The sequence below is a fragment of the Lissotriton vulgaris genome, chromosome 1_1 (genome assembly GCF_964263255.1).
Source record: "Lissotriton vulgaris chromosome 1_1, aLisVul1.2, whole genome shotgun sequence".
NCBI lineage: Eukaryota > Metazoa > Chordata > Amphibia > Caudata > Salamandridae > Lissotriton > Lissotriton vulgaris.
The window spans coordinates 566983671-567008923 of record NC_141685.1 but is presented as its reverse complement, the minus strand read 5'-3'; the positions used below and the strand labels follow the sequence as shown (position 1 = coordinate 567008923).

General features: G+C 50.0%; 2 protein-coding genes across 3 annotated transcripts in view; both read left to right on the top strand.

Annotated features, from left to right (window-relative positions):
• LOC147747490 (DBIRD complex subunit ZNF326-like) overlaps nucleotides 1–25253 on the top strand; it is a 190267-nt gene that overhangs the window by 97410 nt on the left and 67604 nt on the right. For both annotated transcript variants that reach the window (XM_086953956.1, XM_086953955.1), the window contains exon 8: nucleotides 15021–15151. In XM_086953956.1, the coding sequence (XP_086810082.1) occupies nucleotides 15021–15151 (131 nt within the window). The remainder of the gene's footprint in view (nucleotides 1–15020; nucleotides 15152–25253) is intronic.
• LOC147747491 (uncharacterized) lies at nucleotides 18952–21523 on the top strand. The gene has a single exon (XM_086953958.1). The coding sequence runs from the start codon at nucleotides 19567–19569 to the stop codon at nucleotides 20623–20625; it is 1059 nt and encodes a 352-aa protein (XP_086810084.1). The 5' UTR covers nucleotides 18952–19566; the 3' UTR covers nucleotides 20626–21523.

The following is a 25253-nucleotide window of genomic DNA, read 5'->3' as shown; positions in this document are numbered from 1 at the left end:
CACCACCTCAGCATCATCTCCTACGCCGACGACACCCAGCTGATCCTCTCCCTGACCAACAACCCCGCCGCCGCCAGAGCCAACCTGCACGAAGGGATGAAAGAGGTAGCCGAGTGGATGACGACCAGCCGCCTGAAACTGAACTCGGACAAGACGGAGGTCCTCATCCTGGGCTCTTCACCCTCCGCCTGGGACGACTCCTGGTGGCCTCCCGCCCTGGGCACCGCACCCAAACCGACAGACCATGCACGGAACCTGGGCTTCATCCTGGACTCCTCCCTCTCCATGACCAGGCAAGTCAACAGCGTCTCCTCGGCGTGCTTCAACATCCTACGCATGCTACGAAAGATCTTTTGGTGGATCCCCGCAGAGACCAGGAAGACCGTCACCCAGGCCCTCGTCACCAGCCGACTGGACTACGGCAACGCCCTCTACGCCGGGACCACCGCCAAGCTCCAGAAGAGACTCCAGCGGATCCAAAACGCCTCAGCCAGACTCATCCTCGACATCCCACGATCCAGCCACATCTCCGGTCATCTGAGAGACCTTCACTGGCTCCCCATCAACAAGAGAATCACCTTCCGCCTCCTCACCCACGCACACAAAGCCCTACACGACCAAGGCCCGAGCTACCTCAACAGCCGAGTCAACTTCTACGCTCCCAAACGCCACCTCCGATCAGCCAACCACGCCCTCGCCGCCGTCCCCCGCATCCGAAGAGCGACTACAGGAGGAAGGTCCTTCTCCTACCTGGCCGCCAAGACCTGGAACTCCCTCCCGTCCGACCTGCGCCTGACCCAAGACCACCTCTCCTTCAGGAAGAAGCTGAAGACCTGGCTGTTCGAGCAGTAGCGGCACCCCCCCTCCCCAGCGCCTTGAGACCCTACGGGTATGTAGCGCGCTTTATAAGTGTCACTGATTGATTGATTGATTGAAGACTTCCCTGAACAGGATAGGAGAGCTGTGACAGTCACAGCCCAAACACAGACTGAGTGCCCTCCTGAATCATTTTTGTCCACCATAAGCGTGGAAGGGTATACTCAGATGTGAGTCCCTAGCTCATTGCACCATCAGGATTCAAATGCCAGAAACCGGTCCCCGGTAGCTTGTTTCCTTCCCAGTATAAGAATTGGCTTGGTAGTTTGGTCTGCCCTGTTCCCATGATGCACTGGGCCAGGGTCAGACTAATTTGCATATAGCCAAGTTCTGAGCTGGGATGGTGCAGTGAGCTAAAAAACGGTGATGGATCAAGCCCTGATCTTTGGACTGGGTAAGAGTGGTCTGCTTAATTCAGACACTCTGTTCATCACCACCCCCTTTTCTGAATCATTTTTGTCCACCACAAGCGTGGAAGGGTATACTCAGATGTGAGTCCCTAGCTCATTGCACCATCAGGATTCAAGCAAGCCGGGCCGAAGACGGCTGAAATGCCAGAAACCGGTCCCCGGTAGCTTGTTTCCTTCCCAGTATAAGAATTGGCTTGGTAGTTTGGTCTGCCCTGTTCCCATGATGCACTGGGCCAGGGTCAGACTAATTTGCATATAGCCAAGTTCTGAGCTGGGATGGTGCAGTGAGCTAAAAAACGGTGAATGGATCAAGCCCTTATCTTTGGACTGGGTAAGAGTGGTCTGCTTAATTCAGACACTCTGTTCATCACCACCCCCTTTTCTGAATCACTCCTGACAAGGTTGGCAAGGTTGAAATGGTCTCAGCCTCTACTCAGACAGATAGTGGGGTTGTGAAGCCTGAAACAATGGATCACTCCACCCAAACTGAGAGCATTGAGGAGGAAGAAAAGTCTTCCCCCTCCCAGACACTAGGTGAGAGCCAGCCTCCTCCGGGAACTGACTCTACCCCTGGTGAAGGAACTGCCCCAGAGGTAGTCAGGCCTAGCCTGGCAGAGACCCTGATGACCGTGGACCCTTCCCAGGTGGGACCCAGTCTGGAGCAGGTAGCCTGCACCTCTCTACCCTGCCTCAGTCAGCCCAGGGCTGTAGAGGTCAGGAAGGCCAGTGGTGGACCCCAAAGGGCCCCCTGTCCAAAAGAACTCCCCAATCAACAGATTAGGATCACTGAAGCTAGTAGACCTAGCCAAGTGAAAATAAAACAGACTCCTGAGGGATCCCCCTTAAAAGTAGTTAGGTACCTCCCACAGCTGGACACTGGTGGGCACAGCCAAACCTGGGGCCTAAAAACCCCAAACCTGACCTGTCCCTCCAGTAAGCCAAACAGAGGGACTCAGCCTCCAGCTTTAGGTAGCCAGAGGTTGACCTCGAGAGCTCATAGCAACTCAGTACTGGAAAGAAAGGCACATATGGTGGATAGTGATTGGAGGAAGTTGAGCCCAACAGTAGTGGGTCTCACTTTAGTACTCCATTCCCACACCAGCCTTTTACTTTGCCAAAGCACACCACAGGTAGTGATTCCCTATGGTGGAGACCCTCCGATACCCTTAGGGGTGAGGGGTTGCTTAGTGGACCATGATACAGGGGGTAACCATGCCAGTGCATGTACCACCTCATATGGCCACTCAGGCAATATAGGCTTACCTGGTCAAGGATAGCCTTATCTCCTTAAGTTTGGGGGGGGGGGGGTGGGGGTGGGGGGTTGTGTAGGAAGGTGGATACCTGACTATGGTTGCCCCTAACTTTTTGCCTGGTGTTTTGCTGGTTTTCCGACTTAGTTGGCCTGGGACCCTGCCAATCAGGACCCCAGGCCTACTGCTCTCTCTAAAATGGATTCCATGTACCTTAGGTACATTTCCAATTGGTACTGGGCCACCTTATCAGACCCTGTAACTCAGGGCATAGGTGTACCCAGGGCCTACCAGGGGCTGAAGCATGTATTATGCCACCCCTGGCTGGCCATCTAAATCTGACACAACTGGCTGCACGACAGCTGGGGCAAGGTGGTGTAATCACCCTTTGCTTTAGATATAGTATGCCTATATCTAACCCTAAAATGGACACACAGATTCCTATCGGTCACTCCTATGGCAGGCCTTGAAAATCCTGAAGGCAGAGTGCTTGGAATCGTGTGAGATGGTGCTCTGGCATGAGCTGAGCCCGTTTGCAGCTTGCGGAACCAAGTCCTAATAGCTGTTCCATGATAACGCATACCATATACTCTTAAGTGCATTATAATCCTCGCGGTTAAATGCTATCTTTGGTATCTCTTTGGTATCGCTTTATCAAAACATGTCGAATAAGGTGTCATACGAATTGGAATACTAACCCCTCTCCAATTCTGACGACGGGGTTAGCATTCCACCCTTCTAGAGGGACACGACATGTATGTAACTGTGAACCCCGGTTAAAGTTAACTCGAGCCTCAGCATCACAAAATGGATGCTGCCACCACAGACACGAGTCTGACCCCCTGCAGCTGGGAGTCCTTCCAGCGAGGGGAGCTTGGACAAAGGGTTTCCTGTCAGGGGCGGTGCTAGCACCATCCCAGACAGGGTTTTGTGTATCCTGGGTAGGCAGGGCTTTACAGGAAGGTGACTGCAAGTGGCACCCCGGTGCTCACTATGCATCTGCCGGCTAGAACCAGTTCCAGGGGCACACCAGCCCCATAGCTGGGGAAAGTCCGGCATGGGAGAGGGGTGTAACCACCCCCCTTCCTGGTCCCACCCCTAGGGCAGGACCTAGTCGCATACCCACCCCTTTCTTTAGGATAAAGGCAGGAGCGGGGACCCTTCCAAATTAGATCATCTTTGAATCAAGAAACTACTTTCCACGAAAGGAACTCTCGACTCTTCTCAAGATTTCTCCCTTGTGACTAAGGAGTAGTCACCCTGCATCCGCAGGCACCATCTAAGAACTCTGCGGTTTGCTGCACGTCCTTCCTCCGGAATCCGACCGACCAGCACGACGAGACCCGGCTTCCCTGGCACCTCTGACCTCTACCTACCTCTACAGCTAAGCTGAGAACCGTAGGTGCGACGAGACCTCGAGGGACCGGCCATCATCAGAACTGCACGACTTCTCTCCAGCACGACCGCCGAGGGATCCTCTGGTGAGTGCTTTGGGGTCCGAGAAGCCCCGACCCTGAGCAGCTCCAGCACCGAAGTCCAGCCCCCCAGCATCCACGAGATCTGCGTGGGGCCCTTCTGCTTTTTGGCTGCTCACCGCGTTGTCTGGCTACTAGCCCGCTGGCTTGTGGCCTTCCAGACAACGACCGACGACATCACCACTGCTAGTCTGGTTGCTCCAGACTGGCCCTTGCTCCCTTCCGAAAGAGGAGCACCCCGGACCCTCCTGGTCCACTCCAGACGCCATTTTAGGTCCACCGCGTGGGCTTGAATTTGCCAAGACTTGTTGCCCCAATCCTGGGTCCAGCGACGTCGACGGCATCAACCATCGTGGGACAGCTCGCACCTCCATCCTGGTCGCCGACAACGCCTCCTGGTCCGTGCGACTGCAGAGCCTAACGTCGCCCACTCACCTGGTCGAGGTGACTCCATCCGGTGCCATCCTGGTGCCCATCTGATCACTGACTAGTGGTTAAGAACTTGGTCCCCTCTGTTTTCAGGTGTCTTCCATCTTCGATCCAGGCTTGGATCCACCGAACAATCTTCACTGGTCGCCTGACAGCAACTCCTTCTTTCAGGCTCCTGGTTCGTCAACGAGGATTCCCGACATCGTTTCAGACCTATGCAGCCGCAGCCCCTGGGCTAGGTAACTTCGGCATTTCCGTGCCCCAGCATAGCCTCACTATCCAAGGGTCCAGATCCACTGTCGTTTTCAACCTACCTTATCGGGTTCGCCCGAGAACACTAACTTTGCTTTTCTAGCCTCCATAGACTTTGTCCCGCGCATCCCGCGTGAGAGTGCACACTCTGCACCCGAGTCCCCTAGGCCTCCTACTAGTAATCTGAAGGTTCAGTAACATAGTCCTAGTGATTCCAAAGCCTATTAGTCCAGTAATTACCTGCTAGTAATTTTGCATTCCACTTCCATAGTATATGTTTTTCCGTGCCCCTCGTGCATTTGTGTAAATTGTGCAACTTAAAGTATTTTCGTAAGAGTTTTGTTGTGTGCTTAGTACCTTGTCCTCATAAAGAGTACAGGGCTTAGTACCCTGTCCTCAAAGAGTACAGGGCTGTTGTGATCTAAATAAATACACTGTTTATTTTCATAACACTTGTGTGGTGTCCTTTCACTTGGTGTTCAAGGGGTATATGTGATGGTATAACAGCTGGCTTAACACGCCCTCTAGAGTTTAGCCCGAAGACCGCTCTTGTCCATGCTACTAGGATAGCTGGTCTATCGGTTGACTTACAACCAATCACCATAAGGGTTGTTTGGACTGATACATAGTGATCACTAGAATAGTGAACGCTGAATATCAGGCCGACTTCTCACACTCGCCTACTGAAGACTCAGCAGCGTTTAATGCACTTATTGAAAGGGCAGACAAAAATCATTATATCCAGGTCCATGCTGACCCTATTGAAGTGGATTTTTTGTTTGACACCTTCTCCACCTCAGAGAGAACTGTCAAGACTCTGCCAATGCTAAAGGGTGTCTTATAACATGCTGGGGACATTTTTAAAGAGACCACGAGGGCTAGGGTGATAAACCCCAGAATTGAGAAAAAGTACAAACCGGCGCCTGGGGACCCTACCTACATCAGGGGACAGTTGCCGTTGGACTCTCTGGTTGTTTCCAATGCCCGGAAGAGGGCGAACTCTCAAACAACGGGTGATGCTCCTCCCCCTGACAAAGAATGTAAAGTTCTAGAAGCATCAGGGAAAAGGGTGGCAGCTCAAGCGGCCAATATCTGGCGCATTTCCAGCACTCAGGCACTCTTAGCCAGATATGACAGGGCCCATTACGATACACTTGAGACCCTGTTACAACTCTTGCCAGATGAATACAAGGAGGCAGCAGAGATGCTCATACAGGAAGGGAAGCTTATATCAAATGCATCTATCAAGTGTGCACTGGACGCAGCAGACACTGCGGCCAGGGCGGTTAACACAAATGTGATGTTACGGCGACATGCCTGGCTGAGAATCTCCGGTTTCAAGCCAGAGATACAAACCACCATCCTAAATCGGCCTGTAAACCCTGATCACTTATTTGGACCAGAGGTGGACACCACCTTGGAAAAGATCAAAAAGACTGCAAAGTCTATGCGGGCTCTACAGTCGCAGCAGTTCAGGGGTGGTTCTTTTCGTCGCTCAAACAATAGAGGAGTTTCCAGAGGCCAGCTGTCCCAGCAAACACAGTACAGTAAAGGAGGTGCGCAAACCACCTACCAAACAAAGTAGAGGTGGCTATCGTGGAAACAGCGCCAAGGGCAGAGGTCGTGGAAACAGCTCCCGATCCTCCACCACTAACAAACAGTGACGCCTTGTCACTGCCCCCTTACCATACCGGTCGGTACTGAGGAGACTACAACAGTTCCTGCCAGTCTGGAAATCCATCACTACAGACAGGTGGGTGAGGAAGCTTATCCAGTACGGTTATTGTCTGGAGTTAACATCCACTCCACCCAACATACCCCCAAGACACCGTCCTATGTCCACAGAGCATTTGCACTTATTGCAGCAGGAGGTAGTCGTCATGCTGCAAAAAGGAGCAATAGAGCTTGTGCCGGTGGAAGAAAGAGGTACAGGAGTGTAATCGCTGTACTTCTTGATCGCAAAAAAGGACGGGTCCCTCAGACCCATACTGGATCTCGGACCCCTAAACCAGTACATTCTATCAGAACACTTTTACATGCTAACATTGCAGCAGGTTCTACCGTTACTCAGTTAGGGGGATTTCATCGCAACATTAGATCTGAAGGATGCATATTTCCATATTCCGCTACACCAGTCACACAGAAAATACCTCAGGTTCACCATTCAGAATCAGCATTATCAATTCAAGGTCCTCCCTTTTGGAGTGACGACGGCACCCAGGGTGTTTACAAAGTGCCTAGCGACAGTGGCTGCACACCTACGGAGACAGAACGTTCACGTCTACCCTTTTCAGGACGACTGGCTTATCCAGGCAAAGTCGGCCAAGCAGTGTGCCGCCCACATGTCACACACCATTCACCTTCTTCACGATCTGGGATTCTCACTAAATTATCCCACCTTCAGCCCGCCCACGTACGGCAGTAAATGGGCGCGACCATAGATACTCTGGCAGCCAAAGCACAGCCAAATTCAAGAGGATCAACAGTATTCAATTACTGATACAAAAATTCAGACCGCAACACTCGCTTCCGGCACGAGTGTTCATGCAGTTGATGGGCATGATGGCCTCCTGCATCTTCATAGTCCCGCACGCGAGACTACATATCCGCTCGCTTCAGGAGTGCGTAGCACGTCAGTGGAATCAGGCTCACGGACAGTTGAAAGACCTAGTGTTAGTGACCGGTCGTGCATACAACTCTCTGCATTGGTGGAATCCACAAAACCTTTGCAGGGGCCGACCGTTCCAGGAGCCTGTGCCACAGATTATTCTGACAACTGACGCATCTCTCCAGGGATGGGGAGCTCATGTACTCCACTACACAGTGCAGGGACTATGGACAACGCAGCAAAAGAAGATGCACATCAACCTTCTAGAACTGATGGCTATCTTCATGGCGATGAAAGCATTCAAAGTACATCTGTGCAACAAGGTCGTGTTGATCCGGACTGACAACATGACGGCCATGTACTACATTCAGAAGCAGGGAGGTACACACTCTCCACAGCTGTCTCATCTGGCTCCGAGCATGTGGAAGTGGGCCATTCAGGGGAACAGCTTCCTCATGGCGGAACACCTCCCGGGCAAGTACAATCAGATGGCGGACCTGCTCAGCAGGTACAGCCACCAAATGCACGAGTGGGAGATACATCCATCAGTACTCCACCCGTACTTCCAGCAGTGGGGTCATCCAGAGATAGACCTGTTAGCCACAAAGGAAAACTCCAAATGCCAAAGCTTTGCCGCCAGGTTTCCACACCCACACCCGCAGGGCAATGCGATATGGATGAACTGGTCAGGCATATTTGCGTACACTTTTCCCCCAGCACCTCTAATACCGCTGGTGGCACGCAAGCTGAAGCAACACTCTATGACACTCATCCTAGTTGCTCCGACGTGGGCATGCCAACCATGGTACACCACGTTTCTAGAACTATCCGTGGTACCGTATCAAAGGCTGCACCTCACACCCAGACTTTTGACGCAGAGCCATGGCGATATTCAGCATCCAGATCCGCAACAGCTCAACCTGGCGATCTGGCTCCTGAGGTTTTAGAATTTGGCTACCTCAACTTGCCTCCCGACTGTATGGATATCATAAGAGGCAAGAAAGCCCACCACCAGAGCATGTTATGCGGCAAAATGGAAGCGGTTTGTCATTTATTGTGCAGACCACAACATCAACCCGCTAGACGCCTCTACTCACAACATCATTTGTTATCTGTTACATCTATACAAATGCAATCTGGCCTATGCTTCCATTCGTATACATTTGCCCGCAATAGCAGCTTATCTATAAAACAGGCAGCATCTCTCACTTTTCAGAGTGCCTGCCATTAAAGCCTTTCTGGAGGGACTCAAACGAGTTATTCATCCCCGGACCCCACCAGCTCCTGAATGGAACCTAAATGTGGTCCGCACCAGACTGATGGGTCCACCTTTTGAGCCTCTACACTCATGCGAGATTCAGTTCTTGACGTGGAAAGTGGCTTTCCTGATAGCGATCACATTGCTGCGACGCGTTAGTGAACTCCAGGCACTAGCTATCCAAGAGCCATTCATACAGATTCACTCCAACAGGGTGGTACTTCGCACTAACCCTAAGTTTCTTCCTAAAGTGGTTTCACAGTTCCATATCAATCAGACTATAGAACTGCCTGTGTTCTTCCAAAATCCTGAGTCAGTGGTGGAGAGAATGCTCCACACACTAGACGTCAAGAGAGCTTTGTACTACATGGATAGGACCAAAGATTTTCGGGAGACAAAACAACTGTTTGTTGCCTTTTCCCACAACACAAGGGCAACCCCATTTCCAAAGCAGGTATAGCCAGGTGGATCGTTAAGTGCATTCAAATTTGCTATCAAAAAGCCAAGCGCACATTAACGGTTCCCCCACGGGCCCACTCCACGCGAAAGTTGGGGTCCTCCATGGCTTTCCTTGGAAATATTCCTTTAGAAGACCTATGTAGAGCAGCCACATGGTCGACCACACACACATTTACTAAACACTACTGTGTAGATGTGCACTCCAAACAGCAGGCAGCTGTAGGGCAGGCTGTTCTAAAAACACTTTTTCAAACTGCTGCAGCTGGCACAGGCGGCCGCCGCTAATGGAGGGACTGCTATGTATTCTACAGCTACAACTGACTAAACACATTGATTAGGATTGAGGAGATCAAACTTATCTATCAGGCTTCCGAGCAGGGCACAGTACCAAAACTGCTATGACTCCCATAGCTGACGACGCCCTCCAAATCCTGGACCAAAACTATACCTGCCTCCTCATCCTTCTTGATCTCTCCTCAGCATTCGACACAGTTCAACATGAGAACCTACTCAAACTATTTAACACAAGAATGGGCATATCTGGGACTGTTCTCAAGTGGTTCACCTCCTTTCTACGCAACCGGTCTCAGAGATTCAAAAGCAACAACCTGATGTCCTCTCCGGTACCTGTATCGCTAGGCGTCCCTCAAGGATCCTCCCTCTCCCCAACACTGTTCAACCTAGTTATGGAACCTCTCACTACTTTGCTACAAGCATCCAATGTTCACTTTCACATGTATGCCGACGACACCCAACCTTATCTCAAAATACAATCTCCCAAGGACATCATGCTTCTGAACACCACAATCAGAAACACCCAATCCTGGCTGAAGACTGAGTTCCTCCTGATCTCACCTCCCGCAAAATTCTCTACCGCTCAAACATGGCTTAAGCGCCTAACTGCTCTAAATGTACAACCTACCATCGCAAAATCTTTAGGCATAACACTTGACGCCAATCTCAACATGCAGCAGCACATCAGCAAGGCAACCAAAGGAGCGAGCTTCCAAATCAATACCTTGAGAACTTCCAGCCAAAGACTTCCAAACTGCAGTACAATCTATAGTCATCCCGCACATAGAATACGGTAGCACCGCCCTCTGCGGGCTCCCCCTAACTACAACGGCACCCCTAAGAGCCTCCCTTAACGCTGCAGCGAGACTCATCACTGGCTCAAAAAAACACTCGCATATTTCCCCTGACTTTAAATCCCTGAACTGGCTACCTTTTGAAGCCAGAATACATCTGAAAATCTTGGTCACAATGGCTAAAAACAATCTGAGGATGGAGTGGATGCCCATGCGCACTGTAGTCCAGGGGAGGAGCCACCTATCTCGTGATACTTCGAAGACTCTTCCAGGACAACAATGTGCAATCATCCGGACCCAACACTAGGTGGCGATCTATGCACAGATATGAATGTCCGCAGCCCTACATGCCAAGAACAGATGCATACTGGTAAGTAGCATATTAGTTTGGTTACTTAAACCTACCACCAGACTCTATGAACATAAAGCAGCTAGAAGAACCACTACCAGAGCATGTTATGCCGCTAAGTGGAAAAGATTTGCAATATATTGTAACAATAATCACATTGATCCACTGGATTTTTCCATCCAAAATATTATTTGCTTCCTTCTACACCTACAAAGGTCCAATTTGGCTTATTCTTCCATACGCCTGCATCTGGCAGCAATTGCAGCCTATTTACGGAATAGGCAACATCTATCTCTCTTAAGAGTACCTGCAATTTAAAGCATTTATGGAAGGATTAAAACTAATAATCCCACCTAGGTTACCTGCTGCTCCAGTATGGAACCTAAACGTGGTCCTTACAAGACTTACGAGACCCCCTTTCGAGCCTTTACACAAGTGTGAATTGCAGTTCCTAACGAAAAAAACAGCTTTCCTTGTTGCCATCACCTCTCAGAAGATTTAGTGAAATACAAGCATTCACAATACAAGAACCACATTTTCAGATAGATCCTAACAAAGTGGTTCTTAGGCCCAATCCAAAATTCATGCCAAAGGTTATCACTCCTTTTCATCTTAACCAATCAGTAGAGCTACCAGTGATTTTCCAAAAACTGGACTCTGTTGCATAAAGGGCTTTACACACCTTAGATGTTAGAAGAGCTCTGTTCTACTACACACAGTACTAAATCCTTCAGAAAGACAAAACAACTGTTTGTATCTTTCTCTCCCCCACACAAAGGCAATCCCATCTCTAAAGGAGCTAAAGGAGGAATTGCCAGATGGATTGTAAAGTGTATACAAATATGCTATCAAAAAGCTAAACGTACACTTACGGTTCCTCCGATATCACACTCCACTCGCAAACTAGGAGCCTCTAAGGCTTTCTTAGGAAATCTACCACTAGAGGACATATGCAAGGCATCAACCTGGTCTACAATACATACCTTCACTAAACACTATTGTGTTGATGTGCAAGCCAAGCAGCAAGCTGCAGTAGGCCAAGCTTTCCTTAAAACACTATTTCAGTATGCTGCAACAGATACAAGCGACCACCGCTAGGGGAGACACTGCTGCACAATCGTTGCGAAAGTGTACGATCTGCAGCTCATATGCCTCGAACGGAAAATGCTACTTGCCAGTATGCATCTGTCCTTGGCATGTAGAGCTGCAGATTTGTACACGCTCTCCCGCCTCCCCGGGACTTGTATTCAAATTCAGTACTCTTCTTACTTAGATGCACACGCATGGACATCTTTACTTCTGCGAACTCCATTTCCCATCATGGCGAAAAACAATCTGAGGATGGTGTCAATGACCACGCGCAGTATTGTCCAAGGGAGGTGTCGCCTATCTCGTGACTACAAAGACTTCTTCCAAGACGACAACAACCTGCAATCATCCAAGCCCAACACCAGGTGGTGATCTATTACGAAAGTGTACGAATCTTCAGCTTTTCATGCCAAGAAGAGATGCATACTGGTAAGTAGCATTTTCCTTACCTGTCCTTTTCATTGCGAAGTCGAGGCAACGTTTTTTACAGCATTTCACAGTATTGCATTACCAGTAATTCAAACTGTAACCACTTACATTGCATTTCGTGTTGAAATTTACTGCAAAGTATGTATCAACTTACCTGTGCCAGGCTTGCTAAAAACATTTTTTTTGCCGCGTGAATCTTTCTGGATTCACTAGGCTGTGCATTGTTCCGCGGTCTTGTGGTTTGGTCCGGAATCGTAGTCTTTAGTTTTTTTTCCTTTTTTTATTTTATTTTTTTTTTTTTTTTCTTTTTTTTTTTTGTAGCCCAGGTGGACATCTGTGTCCCACCCTTTGGTGTATTTCCGGTGACTTCTGCATGCTTCCTGTGGAAGCACCCACTCTTGGGCGCCATCTTCAGATTCTTTTTTCCGTGGTTGGGTCTGGATCGTTCCCGAGAGGGCTCCAGACATTTTTGGAGAAAAGGAAGAAAAGACAGTTTTTGGACGAAAAACATTGGAGAAGGCTTCAGGAGACTTAATCATCGCGGATCGACGAAAGAGGGTAGAAAGTGCCAGAACTTTGATTTTCCATCGAGGAATGCGAGCGCAGGGGGCCCCCTGAACGCATGAGATGTACAAGACTCCTTTCAAGTTCTGCGCGAATTGCCCCTTGCATCCCTTCACGGCGCACAGTTTGGGAACCACAGACTTGTACCCTTACCTGGACGACTGGCTGATAAAAGCAAGGTCATACTAGATATGCAAGGAGCATGCACAGAGAGTGACAAGAACACTGATGGACCTGGAATTCTTCATACAATGGGGGGAAATCCTCAATGGAACCAGAACAAATAAAGATCTTCCTGGGAGCTCAGATCGACACCGTACAGAGCAAGGTGTTCCCAAGCGAGAAGAGGTCAGTTGCACTGGTGAAGGAGACGAAGCTCTACCAGAGGGGGCAAGTTCGGACAGCGAGCAAGATCATGGGCATGATGGCATCATGCATTCACCTAGTGCCAAATGTGCAGCTACACATGATACCCTTGAAGGAGTGGTTACAAGGGCAATTGTCACAAGCAACAGGGCGTTGGGAGGATCTAGTGGTCTTAACGCACGCAGTGCAGAAAGAAATGGCATGGTGGAACATGGAGAACCTGACAAGGGGAAAGCCTCTAACGCCGCCAACGGAGACCATCACCACAGATGCATCCCAGAAGGGATGGGGAGCTCACATGGAGAAACTCAAAGTGAAGTGTCTGTGGACACCAGCAGATGCGATAAAGCACATCAACTTCCTGGAGTTGAAGACCGTTTGCCTTGCTATAAAAGCCTTTCAGACAAAGCTTCACCATCCTGCAGCTGTATAGCAGACTTTTGTAGGAGAATGGGGAATGCGCCGGTACATTTCGATGTTATGAGTATGGGGTACCACAAAGCTGGCAGTCCCAAAACAGCGCGAGCTCTGGTGTAAGAACTCTGTCCTCCGTGCGCTAGGTGAAAAAAGCACTGGACAACCTTCAGTTGTTCCATGCCAGTGTGGTTTGTATGGTTATGATTTTTTATAGACCCTTTGATTATTTTGTGCCAGGAGATATCAGGCAGGTGTTGGCCTTGGAGCCTCATCCTATTTTGTGTACATAGGTTCTGTGCAGGTCTTACAGCCCTCAATGGTGTTTTCCATGTTTGGGGATCCTACAGACAATATCATAAATTGATTTTTAGTTCTTTAAAAAAAAAAACTGAATGATACTTGACATTTCTCAAAAAGAAATGCATAAATACCTGTGCTAATTGAGGTGCTGTCTAGTGATGGTGTGGCTTTTCAAGGAGGCTAAGGCTTGCACATGGTATCTTGAAATGTTTGTACCATTCAATAAATTGTGGCAGAATTGCAGCTTATGGCGCACTTTTGATTTAATGAGCTGTCAATCGCCTTCTGGAAACTAGGAAAGGTACATACTTTCTAAATTCGAAGTTGGAGAAAATATTTTTGTTGACTTTCACATGAAGTTATTTTAAAAGGTTATGAGTCCTCAAACCATCTGATACGTAAACTAGTTATTGGAGCAAAAGGCCACATGAGTACGATTCCTTTGGGCCTAGAGTCTGGGAGAGGGAAAAAAACTGTAAATATCCCTTTCAGAGAGGTCTTGGTGGCTCAAGTGAAACAAGTCACAGTCCACGCAGTCAGTTTAAGGAGTAATTTCAACAAAAATGCTAGTTTGAGGCTTTTGTCACAGTTAATCAAATTCTCCTCTGTCAGGAAATCAGGATCATTCTTTATTTTCAGCATCTAAACCATTTTTATCTGAACTCTATTACACTACACCAAAAGTCCTCAATTTTCCCATAGATGGCATTTACATTAAGCCTTCCTCATACATACATGAACTTGTCCATTATAAAAGTCTACTCCTGCTCCTCATTGGGCCTTCAGAGTGATTACAACCTCACATGCATTGGCACAAGTTGATTTATTCCATATGTGGCCGGCTCTTCTCCGCTCTGCCCTCCTCTATTAGAGCCACAAGGTAAAAATGAGACAAAAGGCAAAGTAGTCTAGAAATGCTGTGGATTTTGTTCCATACTGGAGCTTTGGGGGTATGGTGTGTTCAGAAATGTTATGCAAAGTCACAGGAGCAGCAAATAAATTGTACTAGCCAACCATTCAGAATTAACCTATGTATCACTTGTTCATGTGTATCCAACCTATGTATCACTTGTTCATGTGTATCCAACATGTTGGGCAGAAACTGGCCTTATGCCTCAAATGTACTTGTAGTGCTGCATTATGTGACTCATTTGCTTTGGCTCACCATCCGTAGGCCAGGGATGTCTTGCGGGCATCCTGGAAGACTAAGTAATGACTGGCTTTCAGGGTAACCAGTGACTATCTATACAAGTTACCCCTTTAATCTGTTTTATTTATATTGAGTGAACATACTTTTAGTTAAGAATGCAGCTGTCCTTGACCTATGTTGAATGTCTGGTCTAGACTCTCTCAATTCTATAGTATTGGTATTGTTTTCTAATAGTTGTTTTCCTTTTAAAGGAATAACTGATGAAGATTACATGATGAAAGTTGAAACTGTTCATTGCAGTGCTTGCAACGTTTATGTTCCAGCTCTATACAGTTCTGTACAGCAGCATTTCAAATCACCTGATCATGCAAAAAGCAAACTGGTAAGTTCCTCTGTCAGTTTTATTGAAAATTCCCATTTCATAGTTTCTGCTACTCAGTAGTTGTTTTGTGTAATGCTTAATATTTTCTAAGCCACATTTTTAGAATTCCTTGGAGGATCTTCCAGTTAGAGTATTTTTTGCCAGACTACGGATGCAATTTTTCTTGGTGTGCCCTGGGTCCCTGCCAATCAGGTTCCCAGGGCCTGTGTTCTTTCCCTAAAACTAATCCAATTGGCATCTCTGGCCACAGGCCAGCCCCTGGTAAATGGTACCACAGGTACCCAGGGCACTGTGACCAGGGAAGACCTCTAAGGGCTGCAACGCTTATTGTGCCATCCTTAGGGGCCCTGTACCTTTACACCCACACACTGCCATTGCAGGCTGTGTGTCTTAGTACAGAACAAAGTGAAGAAGATTCGACATAGCAGACATCCCTGTGTGCCATGCCCACAATCCACTGCCCTGGCATACATCAGTCACACCTCAGCCACCCCTCTAGCTGGGTGCTCTATGCCAGTGATGAGGGTACAGGTGCATGAACCCTGTACCCCTACAGTGCCCAAGTCCATTCCTGGGCACTGTAAGTGCAGTGCTGCCATTAAGAGTATATGGTGCTGGGAGTTTGTCATCACAAACTCCATAATGGCTACACTAAAGACTGGGAAGTTTGATATCAAACTTCTCAGCAGATTAAACCCACACTGATGCCAGTGTGGGGTTTAATGTAAAATGCACCACAGAGGGCAACTTGGAGATGCCGCCTGAATCTCGACCAACTCCTAGTGACCTCACTGAGTGGCTGCTTAGGCTGCAACCAACAGACCTGTTTCTGGACCCCTGGGTCGAGAGCTTGCTGCTCCTGGGGGCCTGAAACAATGCACATCCTGGGACGAGGTACCAAGCTTCCTCTCCCAGGATGGGCAGGTTTTACAAAGGAGAAACTTCAAAGACCTGCCGCCTTTGTGAGCCTCCCCAGATCGGTCTCCACTCCCCTGATTGCCCGCCAGTATTGATTGTCCAGGTGTTACTATTACTCAGTCCCACCGATCACTGTAGGCCCATCCGGGTGCAGTTTCAGACTCCCAGCGGTCAGCAAATTATGCCCTGGTCTCTTCCTTTACCAGTACGGATTCCTCACACTTTGATGCAATGGCACCGCTGGGCAAGCGATTGTCCGAGAACAGGCCCACCTCCGCTCTCACTCGAGTTGATCTTCAACACGGTCCGCAGCCCACCAGCGGGACCTTCCGGTGTAGCACCCCGACCACAGGGCACTTCCGGTCGGCTCGCAGTGCAGCGGCAGGGCGGTGTCCGGATACGCGCCAGGGCCCGTCTCGCCTCTTCGATCTGTCTCAGGCTGGCGTCGCTCGATTGCGCCCGGGACTGGGACGGTCTGTGTACCCCAACCACCCCCTGCGAAAGGAAAAAGAGACAAACGCACAAGAAAAGCCATACAGACAATTAAGTATCTTAGATCAGAGGCGTGTCAATTGTCAACAGTGACTCTGTACTCTGGTGATACAGACCACTCATTCCCACGTGGGGTACTAACGATAAATTCGGGGCCCCATCTGTGGGTGTGTGCAAGTCTGTGATAGAATTCAGCAGACCAAAAAAGTCTTAATCGTCGGACTATGCTCTTATCGATAGGCACAAGAGAGCGCCAGTCGAGGCGTGTGTGTGTGTCTGCGGGCGCCTGTAGCCAGTGAACTATTGGTGGTCATGACATGATAGCGCTACAAATCCGAAAAAGCGCTTAACATAGTGAGTAGGAACGGGAGAAGGATCCAACGGCCAAAGGCCAGTAAGCCCTGTTTAGTTCAGGAAAATAAATAAATGATAGTTTTGCAGCGTGAATCTTTCTGGATTCACTATGCTGTGCATATTCCGCGGTCTTGTGGTTGGGTCCGGATTCGTAGTCTTTTCTTTTTTTTAATTTTTTTTTTTTTTTTGTAGCCCTTGTGGGCGTCGGCGTCAGCGTCACACCTCCTCGGGTGCATTTCCGGTGACGTCGGCATGCTTCCTGCGGAAGCTCCCACTCTTGAGCGCCATCTTCAGATTCTTTTTTCCGCGGTCGGGTCTGGATCGTTCCTGTTGGGCTCCAGACATTTTTGGAGAAAGTACTGAAAAGAGTGGAAGTTGGAGGAGATATTGGAAGAAGAAGACTAAAGAAGACATCACAGAACATTGACGAAGAGGAAAGAAGGTGAAAACCTCGAACTTCGACGATCGTCGACGTCCACGCGGTCAGGGAGGCCTGAACGCACGAGGATGGACAACACGCCGTTCAAGTTCTGCCCGAACTGCAGACACAAGTACGCGCAGAAAGGCCAGCACCCGGTTTGCAACCTCTGCCTACCGGTAGAACACAGAAGCGAGGACTGCAACGCCTGCGCCTTCTTCGCCCAGAAGACCCTCCGTGTGAGGAAGAGATAGGGGGTAGCACATGCCGCCCTTGAAGGAAAATCCCCGACGCCATCGCTGTACGAGCTGGGGATGTCCTCAGAGGAGGAGGACAACGCTGCCGCCGAAGACGACAGCTACACGGTCGTAGAGACCGATTACAAGAAGACACCTGATAAGGTAGGAGACTCGACGTCCCACAAGAACACGAGAGACTCTGAGTCTCGAAAGTACGAGGCCAAGAGCCCGAAGGCGCCGACGCAGCGACATCTGCCGTCCGCGACCACAAGCAGGCCCAGCGGATCCTCGGAGAAGGAGTCCCTGGCGCCGAAAGCTGTTGACCAACAGAAAGCGTCGATCGTCGCCGAAAGGGACCGATCGACGTCGAGGGAGAAAGACCCTAAAGCCTCGGCACCGTCCAAGGACCCGAAAGCCAGTTCGACGTCCAAGCCGTCGACAATCTCGCCGCCGAACCAGGCGACTAAGAGAGGGGCCGAACGTTCCGAAGCCGAAAACGCGGCCGAGGTGGAAAGGAAAAGACGTCGGCTGGAAGCCGAGACGGCGAGCCTCTTGCAGCGGAGAAAGGAGGTCGCCGCCAAGATGAGTGCCTTCACGATTCCACACAAGAGCAAGCACGCCGTGCTAGATCTGGTCGAGGAGGAAGAGGAACATGTCGACGACCATGTGCCTAGCGACGAGATGGTCGACGACTGGGAAGCTGAAGAAAATCCCTACGAGGATTACAGCTATGAGGACGAAGAGGGCAGTAGGTTGGACGCCGAGTCGGTCACCTCTGACCCACGCAAGGAGGATTACCTAGACGTCGACACCGAGAGCCCGGAATAGGCGGTCGACTCATACCCCTCGAGACCCTCGCCGCAGGACGACATCGGGGCATACAACTCGGCGATACAATCTTCCGCAACTGCATTCAAGTTAAAGCTCGACGAAGAAAAGCAGAAAGCAGACTTCCTGCTTGAGACATTGCTCCCAACACAAACAAGAAGCCAGTTCCTCCCAATGCTCGACAGCGTCTTGGCGCAGGGAAAGGAAGCGTTCAAAGAGCCCGCAGCATGCAAGGCGGTAACTCCCAGAACAGAGAAAAAATACAAACTCCTCGAAGGACCCGGCCTACATGTCTCCGCTGACTCCATTATCACGGCCACAGCTAGGAAGAGGGCGAGCGTATCCACTACCTCTTGCCCACCACCGGATAAGGAGAGCAAGAGGATGGATCTGGTGGGGAGAAGGATCGAGCGAAATGCCGCGACCCACTGGCGCATGGCTAATTCCAACGCCCTGTTAAACAGGCACATGTACCAGATCATGGAGGAGCTGGGGCAGTTGGTGAAGGACCTACCCCAGGATGCCAGGCAGAAGGCCGAAAAATTGATCGAAGAAGGGAAGAACGCGGCAAATTCTTGCCTTAAGACGGCCCTGGACGGAGCAGACACTGCCAGCAGGCTCATGATGATGGGTGTCACGGAAAGGAGACACGCCTGGCTCAGGATCTCAGGGTTCAAACCCGAGGTACAACACAGTATCCTGAACACACCGTTCAACGGCGAAACGCTTTTCGGAGCAACGGTTGACGACAAACTATGCCAACTCAAAAAAGATAACGAGACTGCAAGATCCATGGGGGCATTGCAGTTCAGAGGCAGCAGAAGAGGCTCCCCGGCACGGAGGCCCGGCGGGAGGGGTGGAAACCAGCCAGGTACATCGCACCAGGCCTTCCAGCAGACGCACCAGGCAGACTCTCAGCCTCAGCAAGGTCACCAGAAGCAGTCCTGGCAGTACCAGCCAAGAGGTCAGTCCTTTCGAGGGAGAAATGGCCGTGGCCAGAATAGAAGAGGGGGGCAGCAGCCCACCTCAAAGTGACTTCAGACACCTCCGGGTGCCCGACCACAGAAAAGGTCCGGGGGGAACCACGTACAAAGGGGTCAGGACAATCTAGAGACCTACGACCACATGACACCAATGGGAGGAAGATTAAAGTTCTATCTCCAAGAATGGAGAGAAATAACATCAGACAAATGGATCCTAAACATCATCCAATTCGGATACTGCTTGGAGTTGGAAAGAAAGCCAACAATCAGAAAGCCAAGGGGAAAGCCACCAGCAAGAGAACAGCTGGCGAGGCTTCAGGAAGAAGTGCAAGAACTTCTACAAAAACAGGCCATAGAAAGAATTCCCTTCAGGGAAAGGAACAAGGGAATATACTCAACGTACTTCCTAGTACCAAAGGTCGACGACAAGATGAGACCCATCCTAGACCTAAGGTTCCTCAACAAGTTCATAAGGACACAAAAGTTAAAAATGACCTCCCTACAGGAGGTGCTGCCGCAATTGCAGGTCGGAGACTTCATGGTCACGATAGACCTCAAGGATGCCTACCTGCACATACCGATGAACGAGAAGCACAAGCATATGCTCAGGTTCGCAATCGGAGAAGGCCACTACCAGTTCACAACGCTGGCCTTCGGCCTGAAATCAGCACCAAGGGTATTCACGAAGTGCCTCGCGGCAGTCGCAGCGCACCAACGAAGGCAGGGGATACACGTATACCCTTACCTGGACGACTGGCTGGTGAAAGCAAACTCGTACCAGAAGTGCATGCAGCATGCACATGCAGTGACGAGCACGCTCATAAACCTGGGGTTCTCCGTCCATTGGAAGAAATCATCAATGGAGCCGGAGCAAGTGAAGATCTTCCTGGGGGCAGAGATCAACACCTTACAGGGCAAAGTGTTTCCCAGCGAGAAGAGAGCGAGGGCACTGGTCAAGGAAACTCGCCTCTACCGGAAGGGACAAGCTCGGACAGTGAGGACTTCGAGCAAGATCATGGGAATGATGGCATCGTGCATCCACCTAGTGCCGAATGTGCGGCTCCACATGAGACCCATGCAAGAATGGCTCCAGGAACAATGGTCACAGGCTTCAGGCAGTTGGGAGGATCTTGTGATGGTGACGCACGCAGTGCAGAAGGAGATGGCATGGTGGACCTTGGAGAACTTAACAAGGGGACAACCTCTAACACTCCCAACTCCGACAGTGACCATCACCACTGACGCATCCCTGAAGGGATGGGGCGCTCACTTGGAGGAGCTCAATGTGAGGGGTCTTTGGACACCAGCAGATGCGACAAGGCACATCAATTGCCTCGAATTGAAGACAATCTTCCTTGCACTGAAAGCCTTCCAGACAAGACTGTAAAGGCAAAGGGTGTTGCTACAGACTGACAACACCACGGCGATGTTCTACATCAACAAACAGGGTGGAACACAGTCAACAACGCTTTCGACGCTGGCGCAGGAGATATGGAGGTGGGCCATCCCTCTCCAGATAGACCTGCTAGCCATACACCTACCAGGGAAGGAGAACATTCAGGCAGACTGGCTGAGCAGACAGACCTCGGCATCCCACGAATGGGAGCTCAATGCTCAGGAGACAAGGAGGCTGTTCAACAGGTGGGGAACACCATCAGTGGACCTGTTTGCAACACGCCAGAATGCGAAATGCAGAAACTTCTCATCCAGACAACACGAAGAAGGGTCCCTTGGGAATGCCCTATGGATAGATTGGTCCGGGAAATTTGCGTACGCTTTTCCCCCAATACCACTGATACACAGAGTACTGAGCAAGTGCAGAGCGAGCACCATGACCCTGATACTGGTCGCCCCGCAGTGGGCGAGGCAGACATGGTACTCGCAGATCATGGAGATGGCGCAGTGTGCACCCCACAGATTCGCCAAAAGAAAGGACCTGCTCTCCATGCAGAACGGAGAGGTGCTGCACCCAGAACCAGAGAGCATGAGCCTAGTAGCATGGCTCCTGAAGACAGAGTTCGCACATTTGAGACTGCCCGAGAGCACCCTCAGGGTCCTTCGGGAGGCACGAAGGCCCAGCACAAGGAAGTGCTATGTCGCAAAGTGGAATAGATTCACAATGTGGTGCAGGAGGGAAAGACTCCACAATAAAATGAAAAAGGACTCCACAGTACTGAAGTACCTGACACACTTACTGGAGAAAAACCTCAGCTCGTCCTCCTTGAGAGTTCACCTGGCGGCTGTAGTGGCATACACAAGGGGTGAGATGGGCAGAAGCTTCTTCACATCACAAGTTGTAAAGAGGTTCCTGGAAGGAGCAAAAAGGATTGCACCACCCAAGCGGGTACCACCACCGGCATGGAACTTAAACGTGGTCTTGACGGAACTCATGAAGGAGCCCTTCGAGCCACTTCACAAGGCCTCCTTGAAGATGCTTACTATGAAAACTGCTTTCCTGGTTGCAATAACGTCCTTACGAAGAGTGAGCGAGCTGCAAGCGCTAACGCTACAAGAGCCCTACTTACAAATACACAATGACAGGGTGGTGATGAGGACCGACCCACACTTCATGCCAAAGGTGGTGTCCAAGTTCCACATGAACCAGTCCATACAGATACCGAGTTTTTTTTCCAAAAACCAACAACTAGCGCAGAGCGAGCTCTGCACACCCTGGACGCCAGAAGGGCGGTCATGCATTACATCGAAAGGACAAAAGGGCACAGGAAAACGAAACAGTTCTGTGTGTCGTTCGCCAACAGTTACATGGGCAAGGCAGTGACTAAGACCACTATTGCACGATGGGTCGCGCAAACAATCCAACTCTGCCACAAAAGGGCAGGAGAAGAACTGGCAGAGGGGGCACGCGCCCACTCCACTAGAAAAAAGGGGGCTACAATAGCCTTCCTGGCCAATACGCCCATACAAGACATATGCCTGGCGGCAACATGGGCTGCGGTGCACACATTCACGAAACACTATTGCGTGGATGTTCAGATGAAAAAGGAAGCACGAGTCGGACAGAGGGTGCTCCAACATATATTCAGAAACCAGAGCTCATCTTCCACCCAGCCGCCACGGAAATGAGAAACCGCTACGAAATCGATCCACAGCATAGTGAATCCAGAAAGATTCACGCTGCAAAACGAATAGTTTCTTACCTGTCGGTGTAGTTTTGCAGCTTGAAGATCTTTCTGGATTCACTAGCGAACCCACCCACCTCCGCCAGAAAGATGAGGCTGGAGAGAGAAGAGGTGGTCAAAAAAAATAGGAGGAGAAGAAGTAAGAAAATATAAGGACAAGTGGTAAAGAAATTATCACCTGAATAGAACATTGCCATTACTTCAGAAAAGAAAGAAACACGGAAAAAAGAATCCGAAGATGGCGCCCAAGAGTGGGAGCTTCCGCAGGAAGCATGCCGACGTCACCGGAAATGCACCCGAGGAGGTGTGACGCCGACGCCCACAAGGGCTACAAAAAAAAAAAAAACAAAGAAAAGACTACGAATCCGGACCCAACCACAAGACCGCGGAATATGCACAGCATAGTGAATCCAGCAAGATCTTCAAGCTGCAAAACTACACCGACAGGTAAACTATTCGTGATAAAACAATTCTCACTTGACAGGTGTAAAATTATCACACCATAGACCTCGAGAGGGGGGTGATGATGCAATTGGCACACCCTAGGGGAGGAAGGGAACACAGGGATTAGACTATAAAGGGATAAAAACAGAGGCAATACACTTAGCTGGTAGCTATTCCGTCGCTTCCTAAGCACTTAAGCCCTCAGCATCTAGCACCCGCTTGGTACCTGCGTCTGCCCTCGGTAACCGGGTTCCGGTATAAAGCGCAGGCAAACGACCTTATACAAGAAGGCAAGTTAATTTCAAATGCCTCGATCAAGTGCGCACTTGATGTAGCAGACACTGCATCTAGAGCTGTAAACACTAGTGTCCTACTTAGACGTCAAGCGTGGCTACGCATTTCAGGATTTAAGCAGGAAGTGCAAGCTACCATCTTAATCAGCCTTTCAACCAACATCAATTGTTTGGACTAGAGGTAGACGCAGCACTTGAGAAAATGAAAAATCCACACAAGCTAGAGGCTCCTTTTGTCGCTTCTTCTATAGAGGAGGCTCCAAACAACTGGAGCAGACAATACATCTTCCTTCAAGTCCAATACACAGACATCCTCCAGTAAAGGATATTTTAGAGGAGGCTACAGGGGCAACAACAAGGGAAAAGGTCACGGTAACAACAATAATCTAACCTCTTCCACCAAGGAACAGTGACTTCCCTCTGCTCCCCCAACAGCATTCCACTCCTGTGGAGGGCAGATTAACACAGTTCCTACCTGTGTGGAATTCCATCACAACAGACAGGTGGGTAAGACAAATTATCCACCATGGCTACTGCCTCGAACTTACAGCTACCCCTCCACAAATACCACCCAGGCAGCGTCTAATGTCTGGAGAACACCTTACGCTGCTCAAACAAGAAGTCCTATCACTTCTTCGAAAGGACGCAATAGAAATAGTTTTGAAGCGGGAATCTTTCTGGATTCACTATGCTGTGCATTAATCCGCGGTCTAGTGGTTGGGTCCGGAATCTTAGTCTGTTTTTTTTTTTTTTTTTCGTATCCCAGGCGGGTGTCGACGTCCCACCTTTTGGTGTCCTTCCTGTGACGTCGGCACGCTTCCTGCGGAAGCTGCCACCCTTGGGTGCCCTCCATTTTTTTTTTTTTTTTTCGTGGTTGGGTCTGGATCGTTCCCGAGTGGGCTCCAGACATTGTTGGAGAAAGAAGACACCAAAAGCCTTTTTTGGACGAAAAAAGATTGGAAAAGACGACGAGAGACTACACCATTGAAGGGGACGACGAAGGAACAGGAGAACTTCCAGAACTTCGACATCCATCGGAGAATGCGCGCTCAGGGGGCCCCCTGAACGCAGGAGATGGACAACACACCATTCAAATTCTGCCGTAACTGCCACCACAAGTACACGCAGAAGACCGATAAGAAGACTCCTAAAAAGGTAGGAGACTCGACGGCCCATAAAGCCCCGAAGGACACTCGACAGTCTGACCCAGACTCTCGAAAAAACAAGGGCAAGTCCTCGAAGGCACGAAAGCTTTGGCGTCCGTGGCTACATACTGGCCCAACGGACCCTCGGAGAAGGACTCCCTGGCGCCAAAAGCTGGAGAAGAGCAAAAGTCGCCTAAAAGCGTCCCTGAAAAGGAACGTTCGACGTCAAAAGAAAAGGACCCGATGAGCACTTTAGCGCCGTTAAAAGACCCAAAAGCCAGCCCGCGCCAAAGCCCGGCTCTGCGCCGAAAGTCGCCTCGACGCCGACCAATCCCTTGAAGAGAGCGGCTGATCGATTCGACGCCGAACGCGCCACCGAAATGGAAAAGAAAAAGATTGCTCGAGGCCGAAATAGAGAACATCCTGCAGCGCAAAAAAGAATTCGACGCCAGGATGAAGGACTTTATAATCCCGACGAAACCATGACAAGAGGTTGTCGAGATACCCGAGGAAGAGTACTACGACGTCGATGGACAGTCTGGAAGCCCGGAGGGGCTGGAAGATCCAGAAGAAGAAGCCTCCCAACTACGAGGAGGAGGGGGATGAAGACCAGAGGACAATCCTGGGCTCTGCATCCTCGGAGACACAAGACATAGAGTGGCAAGACATCGACACCGAGAGTCTGTAGGATAACATGGACACGTATCCTTAAAGACCCTCGCCGCCTGATGACATTGGGGTTTAAAACAGTCATCAGAAACGCAGCAACAGCCTTTGGGGTATAACTCGATGAGGAAAGGCAGATTTCCTCCTAGAAACACTGCTCCCAACACAACTAGGAGCCAGTA

What these genes read in the sequence shown, in the direction of transcription:
- LOC147747491 (XM_086953958.1), top strand. Translation starts at nt 19,567, where the DNA reads ATGGAGAGAAATAACATCAGACAAATGGATCCTAAACATCATCCAATT.